General features: G+C 36.9%; 1 protein-coding gene across 1 annotated transcript in view; it reads right to left on the bottom strand.

Annotated features, from left to right (window-relative positions):
- Window positions 1-6,390: 6,390 nt before the first annotated feature.
- CLUL1 (clusterin like 1) overlaps window positions 6,391-26,162 on the bottom strand; it is a 36,632-nt gene continuing 16,860 nt past the window's right edge. The window contains 3 exon segments of the mRNA XM_057504335.1: window positions 6,391-6,579; window positions 16,754-16,968; window positions 24,400-24,531. Of these exon segments, the coding sequence (XP_057360318.1) occupies window positions 6,391-6,579; window positions 16,754-16,968; window positions 24,400-24,531 (536 nt within the window).

Raw genomic sequence — 26,162 nt, forward strand, 5'->3', positions numbered from 1 at the left:
CATATGGTGTTTAATCTTTCTTTTTGTTAATGTGGTGTATAACATTGATTGATTTGTGGGTATTGAACCATCCTTGCATCCTTGGAATAGAGTCCCACTTGGTCATGGTGAATGATTCTTTTAATATGTTTTTGAATTTGGTTAGCTGGTATTTTGTTGAGGATTTTTGCTTATATGTTCATTAGAGATATTGGTCTGTAACTTAATTTTTTTGGAGTGTCTTTGGTTTTGGTGTCACAGTGATGCTGGCCTTGTAGAATGAATTTTGAGTTTTCTTTCCCCTTCAATTTTTTGGAATAGTTTGAGAAGGATAAATATTAATTCTTCTTTGAATGTTTGGTAGAATTCTTCTGTGAAGTCATTTTGTCCTGGACTTTTGCTTATTGGGAGATTTTTGATTACTGATTCAATTTCATTACTAGTAATTGTTCTGTTCAGATCTTCTGTTTCTTCCTGGTTCAGTCTTGGAAGGTTCCATGTTTCTAGGAATTTATACATTTCTTCTAGGTTGTCTGATATATTAGCATGTAATTTTTCATTGTAATCTCTTATAATTGGTTGCATTTCTGTGGTATCAGTTGTAACTTTCCTCTTTCATTTCTGATTTTATGTAAGTCCTTTCTATTTTTCTTGATGATTCTAGCTAATTTTTCTATCATTTTTATTTATCTTTTAAAAACCATCTCTTAGTTTCACTGGTCTTTTAAATATTTTTTTAATTGATTATTTCATTTATTTTTGCTCTGATATTTATTATTTCCTTCCTTCTGTCAATTTTGGGCTTTGTTTGTTCTTCTATTTCTAGTTCCCTAAGGTGTAGGATTAGATATTTTGAGATTTTTCTTGTTGCTTAAGACAGGCCTATATCACTATAAACTTCATTTTTAGAACTGCTTTTACTTTATCCTAAAGATTTTCAACCATTGTGTTTCTATTTCCATTATTCTCCAAGTATTTTTTAATATCCTCTCTGAATTCTTCTTTGACCCATTTGTTGATTAGTAGTATGCTGTTTAGCCCTCATGTGTTTGTGTATTTTCCATTTTTTTCCTTGTACTTGATTTCTAGTTTCATACTATTGTGGTTGGGAAAGATGCTTGGTATGATCAGTTTTCATAAAGTGATTGAGACTGTTTTGTGGCCAGCGTGTGATCTATCCTGGAGGATATTCCATATGCACTTTGCAAGAATGAGTATTCTGTTGTTGGATGTGACATTCTGTATTTATCTATTCAATCCATTTGATCTAATGTGTCCTTCAAAACCATTGTTTCTTTGTTGATTTTCTGTCTTGATGATCTCTATTTTTTGTGAGCCTATTAAACATTTTTGGTTTGTGGTTACCATGGGGTTTATATATGATGTCTTATGTATATAGCAGTATTTGTTAAGTTGATGGTCGATTTTGATTTCACTCTAACAGTAGTACATTTTCTACTCCCCCTCTTCCATGTTTCATGTATTTGATGTCTTCTTTTACACCTTTTTATTTAGTGATTCCCTTAGCTAATTTTTGGAAGTGATTGATTTTACTACTTTCATCTTTTAACCTTCATACCAGCTTTTAGGAGATTGACCTGTTACCTTTGCTGTATGTTTGTGTTTAACAGTGAAGTTTTTTTCTTTACATAATTTTCTTGCTTCTGGTTATGGCCTTTTCTTTTCCCCCTCAAGAAGTCTCTAACATTTCTTGTAAGTCTGGTTTAGTTGTGGTGAACTCCTTTAGCTTGTGTTCATCTGGGAAGCTCTTTATCTCTTGTTCAGTTCTGAATGATAACCTTGCTGGGTAGGGTATTCTTGATTGTAGGTTTTCTCCTTTTTTTGCATTTTGAATATATGATATATTCATGAATATATGATGGCATTCTTTCAACTTACATTGAAAAATCACATGCAGGAGCATAAATAACTTTTTCAGATTTCTTTTAGGTTGTGTGAGAGCAAAAACATTAAAATATTTTTGGTCTAGAGAAACCTTTTATTAACACAATAAACTCTTAAAAATGTTGGTACAATTAGGTAAAGGAAAGCAGGAAACTAACATTATGAGTTAGGTACTTGATAATAATGATATTATTTTTCAGTCAAAGCTACCATTTTTTGATGCTTATCATTATGGATTATTTACTGCCATTCTCACAACTACCCAATAAAACAAAAATTATTACTTTTATCACTTTACAGGTAAAAACACTAAGGTTTAGAGAGGCTAAGGATCTTATCTAAAGTCACACACCTAGAAAATAGAGCTGCCAGGTTTAAAATCCAGTTCAGCCTGCATGCAGAGGCACTGCCCAGCTGCTTTCCACCTGCTGTCTCCTTTTCCTCTTTTCACTCTGCAAGTTTTGGATAGCTCATTGGATATAAAATAGATAGCTTCCCTTCATAACTGATATTTAGGCACCTTTTCTGACAAATATATTACATGTATGGTTGAAAAGGCTCTATTTATTTGAGATTTACTGTAAATTTTATCAGTAGTATCCTTTTTTTAATAGTTTTCAGTTATGATAAGAAGAGTTATCTTCATTTGGAGTTGATTATATTCAATTGGCTGCCTCTGAACTCTTTCTCTGACAAGACTTTCTATTAAGCAGAATATCAAGGCTGGGTGAAAAATATCTTAAAGGTTTTGAGTTCTCTTTAATTATATTTCTTTTTAAAATTTGAAAGACTGACTATAAATATGTTTTCTGTGTAAAGCTTAGTGACATATACTGGCAAATAACTCCTATTATTGTGTCACAACAACTTAAAAGGTTAAGTGTCAGCTAAAAGTATCTTGTATTTTCCATATGATATGTAAGTCCTTGTTAAAAGAGCACTGTTGTGTCTATTTTGAGAAGAAACCATGCAATACACCTGTGTTCATCGTAGCATTATTCACACTGGCCAAAGGGTGGAAGCAACCCAAGCATCCAAGACGGACAAGTGGATAAAAAAAAATGTGACATAGACACACAGGGAATAGTACTCAGCCTTAAAAAGGAATGAAATTCTGACTCATTACAACACCCATGAACCTTGAGGGCATTATGCTAAGTGAAATAAACCAGTCACAAAAGGACAAATACTGTCCACTTATATGAGGTACCTAGAGTGCTCAAATTTATAGAAACAGAAAGCAGAAAGGAAGCTGCCAGGGGCTGGGGGAGGGGAGGAATGGGGTTATTGTTTAAAGGGTACAGAGTTCAAGGTTGGGAAGATGAGAGAAGTTTTGGAGATGGATGGTGGTGATGGCTGTACAATAGTGTTAGTGTACTTAATGCCATTGGACTGGCCACTTTAAAATGGTTAAAATAATAAATTTTGTTATGTATATTTTGCCACAATAAAAAAATGCAGAAGCTATAGGTCTTTACAAAAGAAAGGAATGAAGTATAGCTTTTTTTGAAAGGTCAGTTATTACATATTATAAATTCAAAAGCAAATTAAAAAAACTTTTGTAACTAGGAAGTGACACATTTGTAGTAGAAGAGATAGAATACAGATGCCTCAATGATTTAATATTTAATATACAAAGAACTAATATACTATAGACTATAGTAAAATATGTACATTTGTTTTTTTGAAGGAATTTTCACTTTAACTCAATTTGAATGTCTATTTAACTGCCATTCAATATAAGAAAATTAACAGTACTTCAAAATATGTAACTGGCAAATCTTCCTGCAACTAGATTTATTGCATTATCTAATGTATTTTGGGATTTTCAGGTCTCAGCTGAAGAGGTAATTCTACTTGCCAGGTTTAGGATATATCAGATCTTCTTCCTTAAAAAACAATAATAACCAAAATTAATAAATTATTTATAGACTTCATGAGTTTTCACCTTGAAATAAAAGTCCAGAATAGGTAATGGAACAAATGCTTTTGGCTTTTGAAAAAAATTAATACATACTAAAATAAAAGAAAGCCCATACATATGGCTATTTTTAATACCGTTATTTGAAGGGATCCTCATAGTTCCCCTGGTTTGTAGAACCTCTGTGATGGACTCTCCCTTTGATGTGAAAATGAAGTGCTTACTCTGTCTTCTGCATGCATTCAGTAAGGGCAAATCCATGAATGTTTATTGAATACTCAGGATATGCAAGACATTCTGTGACAGCCTGTAACTGTTCATCCCAGTCTTGGCAGCTATAAAAGTTTGGAATAGGGAACTAAAACACATCACAAACCAATCAGAAGTCAGGTACTCAGAAAGCTAGGTTACCAGATGAGAATTCCAGAAGAGGCTTCTAAATATATGTCCCACACTCTCAGATTGAAATTCATGTGTTAGCAAGCTACAGACTTGCAGCTGGGGCACCTAACAAGTGATTGAAAATGACCATGATTCTTTTTCACCATCTTGCCTGCTATTTTCCTTAGTATGTTTAGCTTTCACTGTTGGTGGATTTGGGCCCAGGTACATTTACCTAATCACAGCACTGACAAAAATCTTATCCACTCTATTGAACAGGATGCACAAAAGAAGAAATTCAGTTAGTAAATGAATTGGAAAAATTGTTCATTCCCATGAGTAATCAAAAGAATAACAGTAAGATATAAAACCTTTAAAATTGAAATGCTGGTTAAGATATGAGAAATGAGTACTTCAGACCTTACTATCAAATTTGGCAGTATGTATGAAGAACAATGAAATGTTAGCCTTCTAAACAACTCTATTTCTTGGAATCCATCTAAGAAAATAAGTGGGAAATGTAATTAGGAAAGAATATTAAGATGATTATCGTGCGTTTGTGGCAAAGGTGGGATTATGGAGAATTCTTGTCTTCTAAATTCTTGGAATTTGTGATTTTGTTACTTAATGAATTTAAAAACTTAAAAAGAAAAATTAGTACTGTCTTGTGAAAGATCCTTTTGTGAGCCTTATTAAAATAATTTGCTCAATATTTCAATTTCTCAATATCTTATTTCCCACTGTCATTGTACTTGCATCATTTAAAAATCTATGAAGAGATTATTTCATTGAAAATATTTTTCTTTGGATATAAATGCATAGTCAGTACCCATTTGAGCACTAGCACACTGTCTCCTTCTGTAGAAACCTAGAGTGTCTCACTGTGGCCTATAGAGTTTGAGCCCTGGGCATGATGGTCTAGCTTCCCCTTTGGTTTTGTGAGTCAGATAGCATCCTTCCATTTCTTTTAGATGAGTTGCTTTTGGTTGCTTCCAACTAAAAAACCCAAACTCATATAGGTGGGAAGCTCTCAGATGGAGGGAAGCTCAAAGGCCCCTAGTGGAAGAAAACTAATAGGATTTCTCAACATGCCTATTGCCTAAACACTCCATTCTTTCTCATTGTGTTTGCTCATACTTTCTCCTTTTTTGAAATATTCTTCCTCCTACCTGCACAATTTTGATTTACTTTTTTTTAAAGAAAGGAAAGGAGAATAAATGGTGGGAAGTGGGGATGGATGGGGAAAGGGAAAGGGCAAAGGAAAGGAGAGAGAAGGCCAGTGAGAAAGGAAGAGAAAAAATATCCAACTGAGGGTTCTCCCCTTCCAGAAAGTGAATGACCCTCCTCTCAGCTTCCAGAGGCCCATGCCCTTGGGTACCCAAAAAGGCCACTGTTATGTGTGGGTGTCTTGGAACTCGCATCCCCCACTGGATCAGAAGCTCCTTTGGGAAAGGATTTTCTCAAATACATCATTTTTTCCTCTAAGGTACCTGAGTTCTGTGCCTCACATAGTAGATGTTAAAAAGATACTGGTTGTTTGACTGATATAACTTGAAAAAAGTTCTCCAAAACTCAAAAGCAAAGGAAGAGGCAGCAAATCTTGTAATATCTAGCTTATTATACCTTGATAATGACCTACTAACAAGGTCCCTTATGAATGATAACTTAGAATTAAAATTTAATTGTTCTTTAGGATTAGTCATATTACCAAAGGAAAATATTATATACAGTTTTAATTGTGCCACTACTTTAGGAGATATTTAGCCATAACTATTCTTATTTTTAGACATTAAGGTTGTTTTTATATTTTACCATTTTAAATAATTTTGTAAAATAGATCAAAGGGTTCGGAAGGTGGCTTTCAATCAAATTTAGATTTATTCCTTAGTATTGATTCCAGAAGCAGAATTTTTGTATCAAAAAGAAACTTTATGGCTCTTAACATGCATAAACAAATAGCTTTTCAAAAAGGCTGTCTGTATTCCCAGCAATATATGAGAATTCCCATTTCATTACATCTGTAAGGATTTTGTATTTTTATTTGCAAATATGATAGGCAAAAAATGCTATCTTGTCTTAGTTTTTATGTGTTTGATTATTAATAAGATTGAACATACCTTCCAGGTGTTTTAAAACTAGTTTTGTTGTTTTTTCCTTTTATGAATCATCTGTTTCTGTAAACAAAGCATTCCTGATCACTCTGCTTACCACGTTTAAAAATGTTCCTTAAAATGCTGTACAGCTTTCACCAGCATGTAGCTAATGAAGTTAGAACCCTCAGCATTTTCCTCAAGAGGGATCTTGAGTGTGAAATTGGGGGCCGGCAGAATACTTACATCTATCATCATTTCATCTTGTTTGGAAAAATTTTCTTCTTGAATCCATGGAAGCACCTAAGAAAAAAGATTATACAGTAAAAGATTACTAAATACCAGTGCATAGTCAGGATTAATTTAATGCCACATTAGTCAGGTTAGGCTAGGTTGTTCTGAGGTAACAAATTAACCCCTACTTTCCAGTGGCTTCATACAGCAAACTTTTTTTCTTGCTCATGTTATGTGCCCATTACAAGGGCTCTGTACCATAGCTGACACTGGTTGATAGAGGTGCATCATTTCATGGCTGTTGCATATGGTACACATGGCTTTCATTGTGCCCTCAGCAGAGAAAGAGAATGGATAAGTATACACAGACTCTTCACTATCTCAGTCTAGAAATAACCATTGTCATTTTTGTTCCCATTTCATTGGCCAGAACTTGCCACATAGCACTACTTACCTGTAGGAGGAGCTGGAAAATGCGAGTGAGCAGATGGGACACTTGATGAGCAGTGTTGTCTATGCCATAAATATTAATGTGATGCACCAAATTTTGTACTGAGTTTTCCTAGGAAATTTTAAATTTATGGACTGTGTGTGATTTTTTTAAGAAGCGGTCATCTGAAATGCACATGGGTTACTCTTTTAATGAATTCTCAAATGCATACACTTTGATTTTTGTAATTTAAATGAAAAACTACTGACATGAAGCTTGGTGTAATTTTTTAAACATTATATGTCTGTGTTTTACATTTTTTTATTGGAGTATAGTGGATATATAATCTTATATTGGTTTCAAGTAAAGTATACAACACATTGGTTCAACAGTTACCCATATTATTAAATACTCACTCCCACTAGTGCAGTTACTATCTGTCAACATAGGAAGATGTTACAGAATCATTGGCTATATTCTCCATGCTGTACTACCATCCCTGTGACCAATTTGTACTATGAGTGAGAAATTTTGTGCCCCTTTATCTGCCTCACCTCCCCACACACCCATCCATCCCAACCCCTTCCCTATGGTAACCACCAGTCACTTCTTAGTGTCTGATTCTACTGCTATTTTGTTCATTATGTTTTGTTTTGTTTTTATATTACATAACTAAGTGAAATTATATTGCATTTGTCTTTCTCCACCTGGCTTATTTCACTTAACATAACACCCTCTAGGTCTATCCATGTTGTACAAATGGCAGGATTTTTTTCTTTTTTATGGATGAATAACATTCCATTGTATGTATGTACTGTCTCTTCTTTATCCATTCATCTATTGATGGACACTTTGGTTGCCTCCATATCTTGGCTGTTGTAAGTAATATGTCAATAAATATAGGTGTGCATATATCTTTTCAAATCAGAGATTTTGTTTTCATTGGGTAAATTCCTAGAAGTGAAATTACTGGGTTGTATGGTATTTCTATTTTTACTTTTTTGAGGAACTTCCATACAGCTTTCCATAGTGGATATACCAAATTACATTCCCACTACAAGTGTAGAACAGTTCCCTTTTCTCCACATCCTTGCCAACACTTCTTATTTGTTGTCTTTTGGATAGTGGCCATTCTAACAGGTATAAGGTGGTATCTCACTGTGGTTTTGATTTGCATTTCCCTGATGATTGTAATGTGAAACATCTTTTCATGTGTCTGTTGGCCAAGGTTGATGTAATTTTAAAAGAACTATTTTGAAAACATTTTCAAATAAATTCCCTTATCAAAAAAACTACAGCAAATTATTAATAAGCCAGATAAAACTGGTAATTTCTGATAAATTCGGGTTTATAAAGGAATAATAACATAACTTTTCCACTTTTCCTTTTGGTGAATATAACACTCATAAAAACTGCAAAAAGCACTTATATCTAGTAATAACAAATAATTACAAAGCCATCACCCATGTAACTATAACCCATGGGACACAACTTTTTTTACCTGCTGGAGTTCTTTAGTACTTGCTGTTTTATTTCTTTGTACCTCCTATTATATGATGAAGTAAGATCTGTTTTGTGAAAAATAACTTTTCACCTGTGGTTAATTAAGTCCACCAATTCTGGAGAAACACTGTTTGGGTTTGAACCCCAGTTCTACCATGCCCTAGCTGTGTGACCTCAGACAAATTGTTTAACTTAGGCAAATCTGTTACTGTTACTCAGAGACACTAGAGTGGAAGCAAACTGAAGCATAGAATGTAAAACACTGACAGTGGTGAATACAATTGAATACTGGCTGTACCTTTCTAGAGATTGAAAGCATGGCTAAAATTTTTTTCTAATTTTATTCTTCAAGACAGGAATTTTCCCTCAGTAAATTAAAGATTGTATATTTGTAAGGATGATGAAATATATTATTTTACTCTCCTAGTATAATCTATCTAATGAAGTAATCAAATTGGAGAGTCAGCATGGATTCGAGAGTGGCTTTCAACACCTTTTGACTCACAGTTACAAATACATTTTACATCATGACTCAAAAACAGACATGTCTTATGTATATGCACACACACATAAACACACAAAATGGAAGTAAAAGTTCCATGGCATGTGCATATGGCTTACTAAATGCACTGCACTCTAATATCTTCTCATCTGTCCTATTCTTGGTTTTTGTTTGTGTAATGTGCTAGTTGTAACTCTAAACTTATTTCTCAAGCCCATATGGACCATAACTTTGCAGTTTGAAAGAGAATGAACCACTAGGATACAGAATATCATAGGTCAGATTCCCTAGAAACAGCGCCTCAGACTCTGACACGGTGGCTCATAAAGGTAGCCTCCAGGTAAAACTTTGAAGGGGATGGAGAAGAGGGAGGAGCTAATTGAAGATGTGGTTTCAGGTGAACTCTGGCCCCAGCCTGATCCTTCAGGGAGCTCTTCAGCAAAGTGGCCCAAGGGCAACCCTTTGGAGAAGGTTGCAGAGTGAGCAGTTAGCAACAGCAACAGCTGGAACTGGTAAAGGGATCCCTGAAGATCTGCATAGACCACTAACATTACATCTGCACAATATCTGCAGCTGTAGTTTCTCTTCCCAGTAATTTTTTGTATCCAGGTCTTTTACTGCCAGTACTGACCTCATCAGGAATCCTCAGCCTGGTGCATATGTGTGTTAATGTAATAGGTGTGTTGTGGGGAGTGGTCAGGAAAGAAATGCAGTCACTGTTTTATGCTATGCAGTAAGAGTTATTGATTGAATATGGGAGTCATGGTATAAAAGCAATCCAAGATGGCAGTATGTTTTGTGTGTGAATACTAATATATAAATATGTTTAATTTTCGAGGTATGTTCAAGTCAGCTGCTTACTGTGTCAAAAAATATGAGAGCTGTAGTTTATAGAGCTCTTGCTGTGAATAAAGAACCTATATTAATTGCTTTACAGACATCCATTCTGGCTATTATTCTCATTTTCCAGGTAGAAAAACAAGCCCAGGAATGTTAGTGAACTTTCCCAAGCATACTCAGCTGGTAAGTTTCAGAGTCACCTTCTGAACTCAGGTTACTTTACTTTAAAGTCTCTCTCTTAAAAACTATATTGGAGAGAGGAGCCAAGATGGCAGCGTGAATAGGGCACTGGAAATCTCCTCCCAAAACCACACATATTTTTGAAAATATAACAAATACAACTATTCCTAAAAGAGAGACCAGTGGATACACTACAACAGCCAGGCTACATCTACATCTACGAGAACTCTGCATCTCACGAAGGGGGTAAGATACAAACTGCGGCCCAGTGGGACCTGAGTACTCTCCACCCCAGCTCCCTGGTGGGAGGAAAGGAGTTGGAACAGGGAGGGAGTGAAAGCCCAGGACTGCTAAACAACCAGCTCTAGTAATCCACACCGGGAGCGCAGACACACATTGAATAGTGTGCTGGATATTAGAGAAAAAGAAAAGCAAAATCTGCAAGCGGGTCCCCACAACCGGCTCTCCTGAGACAAAAGAAAAGTGAGTGCTTTTTGAAACTCTTAAAGGGACAAGGGCCTCACAGCTGGATGGAAGCGTCCCAGCACACTCAGCCCAGCAGGCTGGGAATCCTGAGGATATTCAGGCACCCCAGCCCTCTGGGTGGCAATGCAGCCCTGAAGCCCCTCAAGGCAATATGCAGCCTGCCAGTCACTCCCCTGGCTGGTGTGGCTCCTGACACAGCAGCCCAGTAGCTGGAGAGCGGCCGTGCATGCCTGTGGCAGGGGTGGAGGAGTCAGGGAACGGCCGCATGCACGCGCAGTGGCGGAGGTGCCAGGGAGCGGCGGCACCCCCAGCAGCCACCCAGAATCTCCTCCCAGTGCACAGCCGCTTGGGCCAGACCCAAAGGCCGCTGCCGGTGCTCAGCTGCCTGGCGCAGGCAGAGGAAACCAGGGCAAGGTGCGAAGGGGCACTGCTCTCACAGGAGAGAAAATCCGGCACGCCTGCCATTCCCTGCAGGGTTCTGGGCTACCCTGACGGTGACCCTGCCCATGGCAGCTTAGGGGATTAATCCGGAGGCTGCTCCAGGAGTGCGGATAACCAACACAGGCAGTGTAGAAGAGCACGGCAACCAGCAAACAGGAAAGGACTTTGTTCTCCCACCTGACACATACGCTACCTGCCTACAGCTGCCTCTGTCACCATGAAAAGGCAGAAAAATTGGTCCAATCCAGAATTACCCAGACAACCCCCGAGAGAGGGCCTGGGGAGATAGATTTAACCAATCTTCCTGAATAAGAATTCAAAATAAACGTTATAACCATGCTGATGGTCCTGCAGAGAAATATGCAATGGCTAAAAGAGCAAGTAGGGAGGGAGAATACAGAAATAAAACAATCTCTGGAAGGACATAAGAGCAGACTGGATAAGGTGCAAGAGGCCGTTAATGGAATAGAAATCAGAGAACAGGAATACAGAGATGCTGAGGCAGAGAGAGGTAAAAGGATTTCCAGGAATGAAAAAATATTAAGAGAACTGTGTGAACAATCCAAACAGAACAATATTCACATTATACAGGTACCAGAAGAAGAAAAGAGATAAAAAGGGACAGAAACTGTCTTTGAAGAAATAATAGCTGAAAACTTCCCCAAACTGGGGGAGGAAATAGTCTCTCAGACCATGGAAGCCCACAGAACTCCCAACACAAGGGACCCAAGGAGGACAACACCAAGACATATAATAAATAAAATGGCAAAGATCAAACAAAAGGACAGAGTATTAAAGGCAGCCAGAGAGAGAAAAAGGGTCACCTACAAAGGAAAACCCATCAGGCTATCATCAGACTTCTCAACAGAAACCTTACAGGCCAGAAGAGAATGGCATGATATATTTAATGCAATGAAACAGAAGGGCATTTAACCAAGAATACTGTATCCAGCATGATTATCATTCAAATATGAAGGAGGGATTAAACAATTCCCAGACAAGCAAAAGTTGAGGGAATTTGCCTCCCACAAACCACTTCTACAGAATATTTTAAAGGGACTGCTCTAGATGGAAGCACTCCTAAGGCTAAATAGATGTCAAAAGAGAAAATAAAATCACAGCAAAGAAAGCAGACCAACCAAATACTAACTGAAGGCAAAAAATAAAACTACTCACAAAAGAAGTCAAAGGAAACAAAAAAGAGTACAGAATAAAATACCTAACATATAAAGAATGGAGGAGGAGAAATAAGAAGGGAGAGAAATAAAGAATCATCAGACAGTGTTTATAATACCTAAATAAGAGAGTTAAGTTAGACTGCTAGATAGTAAAGAAGCTATTCTTGAACCTTTGGTAACCACGAATCTAAAGCCTGCAATGGCAATAAGTACATATCTTTCAATAATCACCCTGAATGTAAATGGACTGAAAGTACCAATCAAAAGACACAGAGTAATAGAATGGATAAAAAAGCAAGACCCATCTATACACACTGCTAACAAGAGACTCACCTCAAACCCAAAGACATACACAGACTAAAAGTCAAGGGATGGAAAAAGCTATTTCATGCAAACAGTAGAGAGAAAAAAGCAGGTGTTGCAGTACTAGTATCAGACAAAATAGACTCCAAAACAAAGAAAATAATGAGATAAAGGACAATACATAATGATAAAGGGATCAGTCCCACAAGAAGATATAACCATTATAAATATATATGCACCCCATACAGGAGCACCAACATATGTGAAACAAATACTAACTGAATTAAAGAAGGAAATAGAATGCAATGCATTCGTTCTAGGAGACTTCAACACACCACTCCAAAGGACAGATCCACCAGAGAGCAAATAAGTAAGGACACAGAGGCACTAAACAACACACTAGAACAGATGGACTTAACAGACGTCTACAGAATTCTACACTCAAATGCAGCAGGATACACATTCTTCTCAAGTGCACATGGAACATTTTTCAGAATAGACCACATACCAGGCCACAAAAAGAGCCTCAGTAAATTCAAAAAGATTGAAATTCTGCAAACCAACCTATCAGACCACAAAGGCATAAAACTAGAAATAAATTGTACAACGAAAACAAAAAAGGCTCACAAACACATGGAGGCTTAACAACATGCTCCTAAGTAATCAATGGATCAATGACCAAATTAAAACAGAGATCAAGCAATATATGGAGACAAATGACAACAACAGCACAAAGCCCCAACTTCTGTGGGACGCAGCGAACACAGGTGTAAGAGGAAAGTATATAGTAATCCAGGCCTATTTAGAGAAGGGAAATTTCATTTGAACAAATTTCAAAGAACAATCCCAAATGAATAGTCTAAAGTCACAATTATTGAAACTGGAAAAAGAAGGACAAATGAGGCCCAAAGTCAGCAGAAGGAGGGACATAATAAAGATCAGAGAAGAAATTAATAAAATTGAGAAGAATAAAACAATAGAAAAAATCAATGAAACCAAGAGCTGGTTCTTTGAAAAAATAAACAAAATAGATATCCCCTAGCTAGACTTATTAAGAGAAAAAGAGAATCTACACACATCAACAGAATCAGAAATGAGAAAGGAAAAATTATGACAGACCCAAGAGAAATACAAAAAATTAGTAGAGAATACTATGAAAATCTATATGCTAACAAGCTGGAAAACCTAGAAGAAATGGACAACTTCCTAGAAAAATACAACCTTCCAAGACTGACCAAGGAAGAAACAGAAAATCTGAACAGACTAATTACCAGCAAAGAAATTGAATTGGTAATCAAAGAACTACCCAAGAACAAAACCCCTTGGCCAGATGGATTCACTGCTGATTTTATCAGACATATGGAGAAGACATAATACCCATTCTCCTTAAAGTTTTCCAATAAATAGAAGAGGAGGGAATACTTCCAAACTCATTCTATGAAGCCAGCTTCACTCTAATACCAAAACCAGGCAAAGACCCCACCAAAAAAGAAAGTTACAGACCAATATCCTTGATGTACATAGATGCAGAAATACTCAACAAAATATTAGCAAACCGAATTCAAAAATATATCAAGAAGATCATACACCATGATCAAGTGGGATTCATCTCAGGGATGCAAGGATGGTATAACATTTGACAATCCATCAACATCAACCACCACATCAACAAAAAGAGGAGAAAAACCACATGATCATTTCCACAGATGCTGAAAAAGCATTCAACAAAATTCAACATCCATTCATGATAAAAACTCTCAACGAAATGGGTATACAGGGCAAGTGCCTCAACATAATAAAGGCCATATACGACTAACCCACAGCCAACATAATACTTAACAGTAAGAAGCTGAAAGCTTTTCCTTTAAGATTGGGAACAAGACAGGGATGCCCACTCTCCCCACTGTTACTCAACATAGTACTGGAGGTCCTAGCCACAGCAATCAGACAAAACAAAGAAATACAAGGCATCCAGATTGGTAAAGAAGAAGTCAAACTGTCACTATTTGCAGATCACATGATATTGTACATAAAAACTCCACTCCAAAACTACTAGAACTAATAGCTGAATTCAGCAAAGTTGCAGGATACAAAATTATTACACAAAAATCTGTTGCTTTCCTATACACTAACTATGAACTAACAGAAAGAGAAATCAAGAAAACAATGTCATTCACAATTGCATCAAAAAGAATAAAATACCTGGGAATAAACCTAACTAAGGAAGTGAAAGACCTATATACCCTGAAAACTACAAGACACTCTTAAGAGAAATTAAAGAGGACACTAACAAATGGAAACTCATCCCATGCTCTTGGCTAGGAAGAATTAATATTTTTTTTTGTAAAAATGGCCATCCTGCCTAAAGCAATCTGCATATTCAGTGCAATGCCTATCAAAGTACCAACAGCACTTTTCCACGAACTGGAACAAATAGTTTTAAAATTCATATGGAACCACCAAAGGCCCTGAATAGGCAAAGCAATTCCTGAGAAGGAAAAATAAAGTGGGGGGGATCTCATTTCCCAATTTCAAGCTCTCTACAAAGCCACAGTAATCAAGACAATTTGGTACTGGCACAAGAACAGAGCCACAGACCAGTGGAACAGAATAGAGTGTCCAGATATTAACCCAAACATATACAGTCAATTAATAAATGGTAAAGGAGCCATGGACATACAATGGGGAAATGACAGCTTCTTCAACATCTGGTGTTGGCAAAACTGGACAGCTACATGTAAGAGAATGAACTGGATCATCATTATCTAACACCATACACAAAAGTAAATTCAAAGTGGATCAAAGACCTTAATGTAAGCCATGAAACCATAAAACTCTTAGGAAAAAACATAGGCACAAATCTCTTGGACATAAACATGAGCAACTTCTTCATGAATGTATCTCCCCAGTTAAGGGAAACAAAAACAAAAAATGAGCAAGTGGGTCTACAACCAACTGAAAAGCTTCTGTACAGTAAAGGACACCACCAATAAAACAAAAAGGCATCCTAGATTGTGGGAGAATATATTCATAAATGACAGATCCAATAAAGGGTTGACATCCAAAATATATAGAGAGCTCGTGCACCTCAACAAACAGAAAGCAAATAATCCAATCAAAAAATGGTCAGAGGAACTGAACAGACAGTTCTACAAAGAAGAAATTCAGATGGCCAACAAACACATGATAAGATGCTCTACATCACTAGTCATCAGAGAAATGCAAATTAAAACCACAATGAGATATCACCTCACACCAGTAAGGATCCCCACCATCCAAAAGACAAACAACAACAAATGTTGGTGAGGATGTGGAGAAAGGGGAACCCTCCTACACTGCTGGTGGGAATGTAAATTAGTTCAACCATTGTGGAAATCAATATGGAGATTCCTCAAAAAACTCATAATAGAAATACCATTTGACCCAGGAATTCCTCTCTTAGGAATTTACCCTAGAATGCAGCAGCCCAGTTTGAAAAAGACATATGCACCACTATGTTTATTGCAGCACTATTTACAATAGCCAAGAAATGGAAGCAACCTAAGTGTCCATCAGTAGATGAATGGATAAAGAAGATGTGGTACATATACACAATGGCATATTATTCAGCCATAAGAAGAAAACAGATCCTACCATTTGCAACAACATGGAAGGAGCTAGAGGGTATTATGCTCAGTGAAATAGGCCAGGCAGAAAAAGATAAGTATCAAATGATTTCACTCATCTGTGGAGTGTAAGAATAAAGCAAAAACTGAAGGAACAAAACAGCAGCAGACTCACAGAACCCAAGAATGGACTAACAGTTACCAAAGGGAAAGGGACTGGGGAGGATGGGTGGGAAGGGAGGGATAAGGGCAGGTGGATAAAGGGAACATTACGATTAGTATGCATAATATTGGAGGGGCATAGGGAGGACTGTACAACACTGAGAAGACAAGTAGTGATTCTACAGCATCTTACTACACTGATGGATAGTGACTGCAATGGGGTATGTGTGGGGAACTTGGTGATGGGGGGAGTTTAGTAAACATAATGTTCCTCATGTAATTGTAGATTAATGATACCAAAGAAAACAAAACAAAAAGTATATTGGCTGGTTTTCTTCAAGGTTACCTCTCTCAGTTACTCCACTATAGCTCTTAGCAGATGTAGCCATCTCTGGATTCTTAGTATTTTGTGTTTTAGATAGGTGTTCGTTATAGAATTTATTATTTTCTAAACACAATGTACTATGTGGTCATCCTGAATACAATCACAATGGAAATATAAATATCCTCCTGTAGCTTGTTTTCAAATTCATATGTAATTAATAAGTAAATTAACAGAAAAATAAATATAGGCACATGAAATCTCTGTATCTGTTCTCGGTTTCTGTATTACCTTTATGGAATTGAAGACGTCCTCAGTTCCTGAGGTCTGGTTTGCCAGTTCAGTTACCCAGCCAAATTGCTCTCTCATCTTCTCCATCAGATATGTGGTATCCTCCAAGTGATGCTGGGTCATCTGGAGAATCTGGGTATATTGATGATTGGATACATTGACCAATTTAAAGGCCTCATCTACTTTTATATATAATTCAGGTACATCAGGGCAGTCTGTCAAAGCAGAAAATAACATGGTAAAGGAGAAGACCCATGGAATTTGGACTTGGGTTGATAGGGGCTTAAATCCCAGCCCTTAAGCTTTCTATTTCCAGCCTGTTGACCTTGAATGAGTTTTCCATTAGGTAAAAATGGGCATGAATGAACTAACACTGTAAAAGTGCCTGATCACAGGGCTGGTATACAAGTGTTCCTTCACCTGTTCCTGTTCCTTTGTCTTCCTTCTCCCCTTTTCTGTAGTATCCCTGAGGGTCGTTAGAGGTATTCTCGTCTGCCAGTCTTTGGGTCACTCTTTCAGGATTAGTTGTATTTGCTGTATTTTCATGTTATATTGGTTTTGAGAGGAGGTTTCTGCCTCACTTCTCATGCTACCATCTCCCCCCCACCCCTTTAGAGCTATTGTGGCCAGGGCACATGGGGGATTACGCATCCCTGCCACCTTGAAGTTGAACATGGCCATCTTCAAAGTGATGTTTTTCACTTTTGAAGGAAGCCATAAAGCACACTTTAGAATTTATCATGCTCCCTTCTTCCTGATAGTGGACCTAGTTTTTTGCTGCATGTGGTGGAGGCTCCATCGCCCTGAGTGAGGAGATGTGTAGCAGAGCCCCAACTCAAACTGTAATTGATACACTGTAAAGTGAGAAATAAGTTTTTGTGCTTACAAGTCACTAAGATTCTGCAGCTCTGTGTTATTATTGCCCAACAGTCCATCTGAACTGAAACAGGGTTATAAAAACTTGTACAGCTGGGCTGATGAGCACCTTGATATTGTATAAAGATCATCTGTAAACTGTAGAAGTGTGTATGTGTTAGGCATTTGGGATCAGAAGACTGTTGTTGTGGAAAAGACCACAGACTCTCTGAAGTATGTCTTTTGCTGTTTACTGAAAAACCATGCCTTCAAGAGAGAATCCACAAGCCAGAAGCCAGGTGATTACCTCATCTAAGGTTTTAAACATCAGTTAGTTCTTCTTTTTGATACTCTTTTTGGGTCACTCTTTTTGGGTAACACAAGATTCTCTAATGCCTCATCTTTTACAGAAATTGTTTTGTGGTCTTCAGGAGAGAGCAATCATTATATTGATAAGTAAACAAATTTGCAATAGTATACATATGAAAAGTGATTCAAGAAAACATTTTGAAAACAAAGGGGGCCTTAGTTAAAAAATATAGTATACATTTGAAAGAAGATCCATATTTTCTTTAAAAATGCCTTCATTTGCAACACCAAGTTGTTAACTTTTAGAATAATATAAAGTTTTTTTTTTAAATTATTCGGGAAGATTTCCATCATGACCTTAGGCAAGTAGAATTCTACAGTGGACACTTGTTTACTCTTTGAGGGAGTGCCACCCAGGAAAAAGATTTCCTGAGAACAAAGGTGAAAATTCATGCAAAACACTATCACATAGGAAAGGAAAAAGTAAAACTATCTCTGTTCACAGGTGATCTTATGTATAGAAAGTCTATGTGGTACATACACCAACACACACACACAAAAGCTACAAAAACTAATAAACAATTCAGCTAGGTTGCAGAATATAAGATCAATATATAAAAATCAGTTGTATTCCTGTGCACTACAATGAACAAACCAAAAATGAAATTAAAAAACAATTCCATTCACAATACCATTAAAAAGAACCAAATACTTTTGAAACTATTTTTTTTAAGAAGTACAAGACTTGTTTACTGAAAACTAAAACACATCTTTGAAAGAAAGAAGACTTAAATAAATGGAAAGATATCTAAGTTCATGGATTGGAATGTTGCATATTGTTAAGATGGCAGCATAACACAAAATGATCTAGAGATTAATGCAATCCCTATCAAAATCCCAGTTGAATTTCCTTTTTGTAGAAATTGACAGATGATCCCCAAATTTATAATGATATGCAAGGACCTCAGAATAACCAAAACTATCTTGGAAACAAAGAACAAAGTTTGACTACTCACACTTTCAAATTTCAAAACTTCATACAAACTACAACATTCAGGATAGTGTGGTATTGGCATAGGATAGACATATGGGTCAACGGAATAGAATTGAGAGTCCAGAAATAAATCCTTACATTTGCTGTCAGTAGATTTGCAACAAGGTACCAAGATAAATTTATGGGGAAAAAGTAGTCTTCTCAATAAAATAAATAGAACTGAGACAACTGGATATCTGACTGCAAAGGAAAGAAGTTGGACTCCTACTTCATGTGATACACAAAAATTAACTCAAAATGTATCAGAGTCCTAAACACAAGAACCGAATCTGTAAATCTTAGCCGGAAAATAAGTGTGTATCAATGTGACTATGGATTAGGCAATGATTTCTTAGATATAATGCCAAAATACAAAAAAAAAGAAAAATTAGACTTCACCAAAATTTTAAAAATCTTTCATATGTCAAAGGCTACCATCAAGAAAGTGAAAAGGCAGGACACAAAATAGAAAATATTTATAAATAATGTATCTGACAAGGATCTAGTATCCAGAATATATAAAGAGCTCTTACAACTCAATAATAAAAAGACAAATAACAAAATTAAAATATGAGCAAAGAATTTGAATAAACATTTCTCCAAAGAAGATACGCAAATAGCCAATAAGCACTTGAAAAGATGCTTGACATTATTAGTGATTAGGAAAATGCAGAAGAAAAATCACAATGAAATATCACTTAACACACACCTTTACGTTGGCTGAAACAAAAAGGAATGGCAGTAACAGTGTTGGCAAGGATGTCGAGAAATTAGAATCCTCCTCCATTTCTCTGGAGATGTAAATGGTACACCCACTTTGGAAGAGAATCTGGCAGTTCCTCAAAATGTTAAACAGCATATGATCTGGCAATACTACATCTAGGTATATACCCAAGAGAATTGAGAACATGTATAGTGTGCATGTACGTGTGTGTTACATACACATATGTGATAAAAATGTAAAGAAATGTAATAATAACACTAAAAATACCACTTCCCTTTAGAAGGAATAAAGAGGATGTGGTCTGGAAGGGGGCACAGAGGGGCTTCACCTATTTTGGTAATATTTTATTTCTTAATCTAGATGGTAGGAAGATGGATTTTTATTCCATTCTTAATATATTCATAATGAATTTTATAATAAAAGTTTAAAATTGCATGGGAGCACATTGGGAAGTCCTTTACGTTTTACCATTGTAGCAATCAATTTACATTGCAATACTGCATCATGTGATGTGTACTGTATTTGATGCAGTATCTGATGTATACTGATTATCTAGTGCATTTGTACTATATTATCTGGTTTCTTCTGTTACCTTTTTTCCAGTTTTATTGAGAAATGATTGACATCCATCTCTGTGGAAGTTTAAGGTGTACAGCATTATAGTTTGACTTAGATAAATAGTGAAATGATTACCCCAGTAAGTTTAGTTAGCATCCATAGTCTCATATAGATGCAATGAAAAGAAAGGAAATTTCTCCTTGTGATGAGAACTCTTAGGATTTACTCTTTTAACAACCTTCCTGTATACCATACAGCAGTGTTGGCTATAGTCATCATGTTGCACATTGCATCCCTAGTACTTACTTGTCTTATAACTGGGTGTTTGTACCTTTTGACCACCTTCCTCCACCCTCCACACCCCTATTTTCTGTATTATGACAGACGAGGAGAGATTATTCATCAAAGCTCTTAGATGGATGAAAGGAAGTTAATGATACATAGATGGGATGTTTGAGTGGGACTATTTTTGTAAGAGGTCACTATATATATATATATGTAAGTCCAAGGAGAGAAAATCCCGGGGCAAGATACCTCTAAAACCGAAATCAGGATTCTCATGATTTTATTGCTATTGCTATTGTATGTCATTAGTCTGGTCGCAATGCTCCAGTTTTCTCACCCAGGGACCATTGCAGAAGAGGGGGAACGAGTAGATCACAAAGCGAGATTTCTAAAGGAGTGGCCTGTGGGTAAAATTGTAATATTTCCAGAATATCTCTCCTGGCTTTAGTTCATTTGCATATCCTCAAGGGTGGAGAGAAGTTCATCTCCATATCAGTGGGTAATTACCTGGGCAACTGAGGGCTTATCAGAACCTGAGGAGTTAGGGGGAGGACCTTGCTTGTTTCTGCTGGAGTAGGAGAGAGTGCAGTTTGACTGGTTTCGGTTTTAGAGGTATCCTGCTGACTACACCAGCTATAAGTCCAGGGAGAGAAAATCCCAGGGCAAAATACCTTTAAAAACCAAAATCAGTCAAAGGAGAAATAAAGTTTAAAATTTGTTTAATGCTTACAAACTGGAGTCTGGGGCCATCTCTCTTTCCTACTCTGGCAGAAGCAAGCAAGGACCTCCCCCTAACCTCTCAGGTTCTGTAAGCCATCGGTTGCCCAGGTAGTTACCCACTGATATGGAGATGAACTTATCTCCACCCCTGATGATATGCAAATGAACTAAAGCCAGGCAAGATATTCTGGAAATACTACAATTTTACACACAATATATTATACTGATTAAAATTTTTGAGTGGTTACTATATATTTTTATTACAAAAACTTATGTTTCTGGGCTCTCTTGTCCCCTCCTGGCGTGAGCTTGGAGCTCTATCTATCCTCTCACTCTATCTCTCAATAAAAGCCTCCCTGGCTCTCCTACCTTGAAAAATCAAAAACAAAACAAAAAAAACTTATGTTTCTGTATGCACACTTGTTAAAAAACAAACACTTGAGAATAAAATACCTAGGAATACATCTAACCAAGGAAGTGAAAGACCTATACCCTGAAAACTACAAGATACTCATGACAGAAATTAAAGAGGATACCAGTAAATGGAAACACATCCTGTACTCATGGATAGGAAGAATTAATATTGTTAAAATGGCCATCCTGCCTAAAGCAATCTACAGATTCAATGCAATCCCTATCAAAATACTAACAGCATTATTCAATGAAATAGAGCAAATAGTCCTAAATTTCATATGGAACCACAAAGCAATCCTGAGAAGGAAGAATAAAGCTGGGGTGATTACACTCCCTGACTTCAAGCTCTATTACAAAGCCACAGTAATCAAGACAATTTGGTACTGGCACAAGAACAGACCCATAGACCAATGGAACAGACTAGAGAGCCCAGATATAAACCCAAGCATATATGGTCAATTAATATATGATAAAGGAGCCATGGATATACAATGGAGAAATGACAGTCTCTTCAACAACTGGTATTGGCAAAACTGAATAGTTATATGCAAGAGAATGAAACTGGTTTATTGTCTAACCCCATACACAAAAGTAAACTCGAAATGGATTAAAGACCTGAATGTAAGTCATGAAACCATAAAACTCTTAGAAAAAAACATAGGCAAAAATCTCCTGAATATAAATATGAGCAACTTTTTCCTGAATGCATCTCCTCGGGCAAGGGAAACAAAATAAAAAATGAACAAAAGGGACTACGTTTTGCTAAAAAGCTTCTGTACAGAAAAGGACACCATCAGTAGAACAAAAAAGGCATCCTACAGTATGGGAGAATATATTTGTAAATGACATATCTGATGGGTTAACACCCAAAATATATAAAGAACTCACACACCTCAACACCTAAAAAGAAAATAACCCTATTAAAAAAATGGGTGGAGGATATGAACAGACATTTCTCCAAAGAGAAATTCAGATGGCCAACAGGCACATGAAAAGATGCTCCACATCGCTAATTATCAGGAAAATGCAGGTTAAAACCACAATGAGATATCACTTTACACCAGTTAGGATGGCCAAGATAGAAAAGACTAGGAACAACAAATGCTGATGAGGATCCGGAGAAAGGGGAACCTTCTACATTGCTGGTGGAAATGTAAACTAGTTCAACCATTGTGAAAAGCAGTATGGAGGTTCCTCAAAAAACTCATAATAGAAATACCATTTGACCCAGGAATTCCACTCCTAGGAATTTACCTTAAGAATGCAGGAGCCCAGTTTGAAAAAGACATATGCACCCCTATGTTTAATTGCAGCACTATTTACAATAGCCAAGAAATGGAAGCAACCTAAGTGTCCATCAGTAGATGAATGGATAAAGAAGATGTGGTACATATGCACAATGGAATATTATTCAGCCATAAGAAGAAAACAAATCCTATTATTTTCAACAACATGGATGGAGCTAGAGGGTGTGTTATACTCAGTAAAATAAGCCAGGCGGAGAAAGACAAGTACCAAATGATTTCACTCATCTGTGGAGCATAAAAACATAGCAAACACTGAAGGAACAAAACAGCAGCAGACTCACAGAACCCAAGAATGGACTAACAGTTACCAAAGGGAAAGAGACTGAGGAGGATGGGTGGGAAGGGAGGGATAAGGGGAATATGGGGTGTTATGATTAGCACATATAACATGGGGGGTGGGGCATGGGGAAGGCAGTGTAGCACAGAGAAGACAAGTAGTGATTCTATAGCATCTTACTACGCTGATGGGCAGTGACTATAATGGGGTATGTGGTGGGGACTTGATAATGGAGGGAATCTAGTAACCACAGGTTGCCCATATGATTTTATATTAATGATACCAAAATAAAACAAACACTTGAATCATGAAAATCATTGTTATGTTAGACATGTAATCATCAGAACACCTGTATGAGGTAGATATATTCTCATTTTTTCAAATGAGGAAATAGGTGCGGAGAGTCACTAGACAATTCAGGAGAAGTAATACCCTCGTTTACTCTAACGGAAAGGTCCAGTTTATGTTCAACCTCCAAATTAAAGTCGATAGCATCGTTTTTTAGGATTTCCTTCCTTTAGGACTTCAGTGAAGTAAAAATCAGAAGGTAGGAATCAAAAACTCTTCTTGGCTATTTTAAGAAAATCTGCCCCCATAGGTGGGAGGAGGCACATTAGTTAGAGGAAGGGATGGAAGCTGAGGGGAAGGTGGAGAGGGGTAAGGGCCAGTGGAAAGAATGCTTTCTTACCTGGGGAAGGAAGGGAACAAAGGGAAGGCCACGCTTCCCTTCCCTGATCTGGGAGGGGCAAGGCAGCAGCATTTGTGTGTGGGGAGCCACTTTCTATATTTAAATACTATTTAGCTATGAACCCACCAAGTGGAAGGAGTTAATGTGACTTTCGAAACAACTCTCTTGGCTGAAAATGTGCTTGCACAATGCAAGATGGCTTCCTTGGTGGGATTTCTTTTCCTTGCAGTGAGAAGGGAGGAGTGCCCTGATTTGCTTAGTTCTCTTTTGCATACATTAGTGTTTGGTCCTTACCATTTCACAGGAACAAAGAGGAAATTTTAAAAAGGGGAAATGTGAGTTGACCAACTTTGAAAAATAAAACTTTATAACCCTCCACAGAGCACACAAAAGTGCTTGAAGGCAAGTAGGTGAATCCACCATGCAATTTTGACCTCTGACCAGGTCAAAACCCTGAAAAAATAATAATTACTTACCTTCCCACAGGTAACCCTGACATTTCTGGCATCTTGTATGAAACTGGAAACAGTCTGACAAATTCTGGCCAAGTTCTCCACACAGTCCTTTGTCTTGCAACGTCTGTGAACTCAGGCCTCCATGGTTAGAGACTGCAGGTAACAGCATTTACTAATTAGTGTCTGCACTTTAAAGGAGTGGATACAGTGTCATTTCTTTTTCTTACCAATGCTTTCAAAATCCTCCTGTACTCAATCACAGGAGTGCATATTGGTGCACCCTTTCTAGGGCAATATGATATCTATTAAAAATTACATGTATCCTTTAATCCAGCAATCTCATTACTGTTAATTTTCATTATTGGTACACTCTCTTCTCCCTGCCGATTAGTGCCTAAAATTTTATTTTCTGGAAGGAATCATGATGACTTATTAATAGTAATTATTTTTTGGAAGAAAGACTTGATGGGGTGGGAGAGGGCAGCTTTCATTTATTTTATTCCTTTATATATTTGAATTATTCTAAGTTTAGTGTGTCTTATTTTTATCATTATTTCTGATGTCAGTGGAGTTAGCTAAAGGGAATTATAAGCCACTTCTCCCTTTGGACGTTTGTCTGTTAAAAACAATTTCTAATAAATATTTTACTTTTTTAAAGCTATCATTGGGAAGTACATTGGAAAAAATTTTTGAAAATGTCTGCTTCTTAAACTAGGTGATAGGCATTTACTTTATTACTATTCTTTTTGCATTTCATTTATGTATTGTCATGAACAGTTGATCAGAGATTTAAGAAAACATCAAAAGCAGGTCAACTTCTGAGAAACCTTTTTTTTTTTGGAAAAATCAACAATCCGTTTAAAAATACCAATATAAAAAAAAAGCCTACCCAACAGGAAATTGTTAGTTCTCAATTGAGTGTTTCACATTATGAAAAATTTATTACTTATTTATAACCTGTTGATTTTCTGTTATATTAAATCCTCATATTTAAAAATGAAACATTTCATTTTGAGATAAATTGTGAGGTCCATTGCTTAGAAACCTGTGAGGCAATTGTTAGATCATATGGTGTGTAAGGCTTTGCTTTGTTGAATAGAAAATCATTTGCTTTGTTGAATTTCCCCCAGCTGCCTGCGTGAGTCCTCCCTGTAGATTTAGTGACATCTCCTCTCACCCCACAGAGCTCTGAGCAGAGAGAAGCCTGACCACAGAGCTTATCTCTGCTTTATGTACTCTGCTTTTGTAATTTCTGTTAGACTCTGTGCCCCTTGAGGGAGGGGTTTGGTCTTGTCATATGAATCTTTTCATTCTTCCTACCTTCTTCTGTCATTTCATTCACAATACAGTAATGTAATTGTCCACCGATCTGTTTTCTATGGACTGAGCTCCTAAAAATCAGGGGCTGTGTCATAATCATAGTCTTATTTTCAGCATCTAAATTAATACCTGGTATATAGTTCAGAGATGGCAAATTTCAGGTCCGTATGACACCAACCTCCATCCTGCACCATAGCATGGCAGTAACCCGTCACCTCACTTAAGTCACGCCAAGACAGAGCCTCTGGACCCTTCTCACAGTCCTTCTGGCGCCATCACAGATAAAAACCATCTGTTTTCCCCACCTGCTTTTGTTTCACAACCACCATTCCCCAAAAGGAAAATTAAAGTCAGCAAACACTCTCTAAGGTAGGATTGGAACCCAGATCTCCTAGATCCAGCACTGTGACAAGTCACTACACCACACAGTTTTATTGAACATGGTCTCACTTGTTCTTTTGGGG

This window comes from Manis pentadactyla, chromosome 6, assembly GCF_030020395.1.
Source record: "Manis pentadactyla isolate mManPen7 chromosome 6, mManPen7.hap1, whole genome shotgun sequence".
Taxonomy (NCBI): Eukaryota; Metazoa; Chordata; class Mammalia; order Pholidota; family Manidae; genus Manis; species Manis pentadactyla.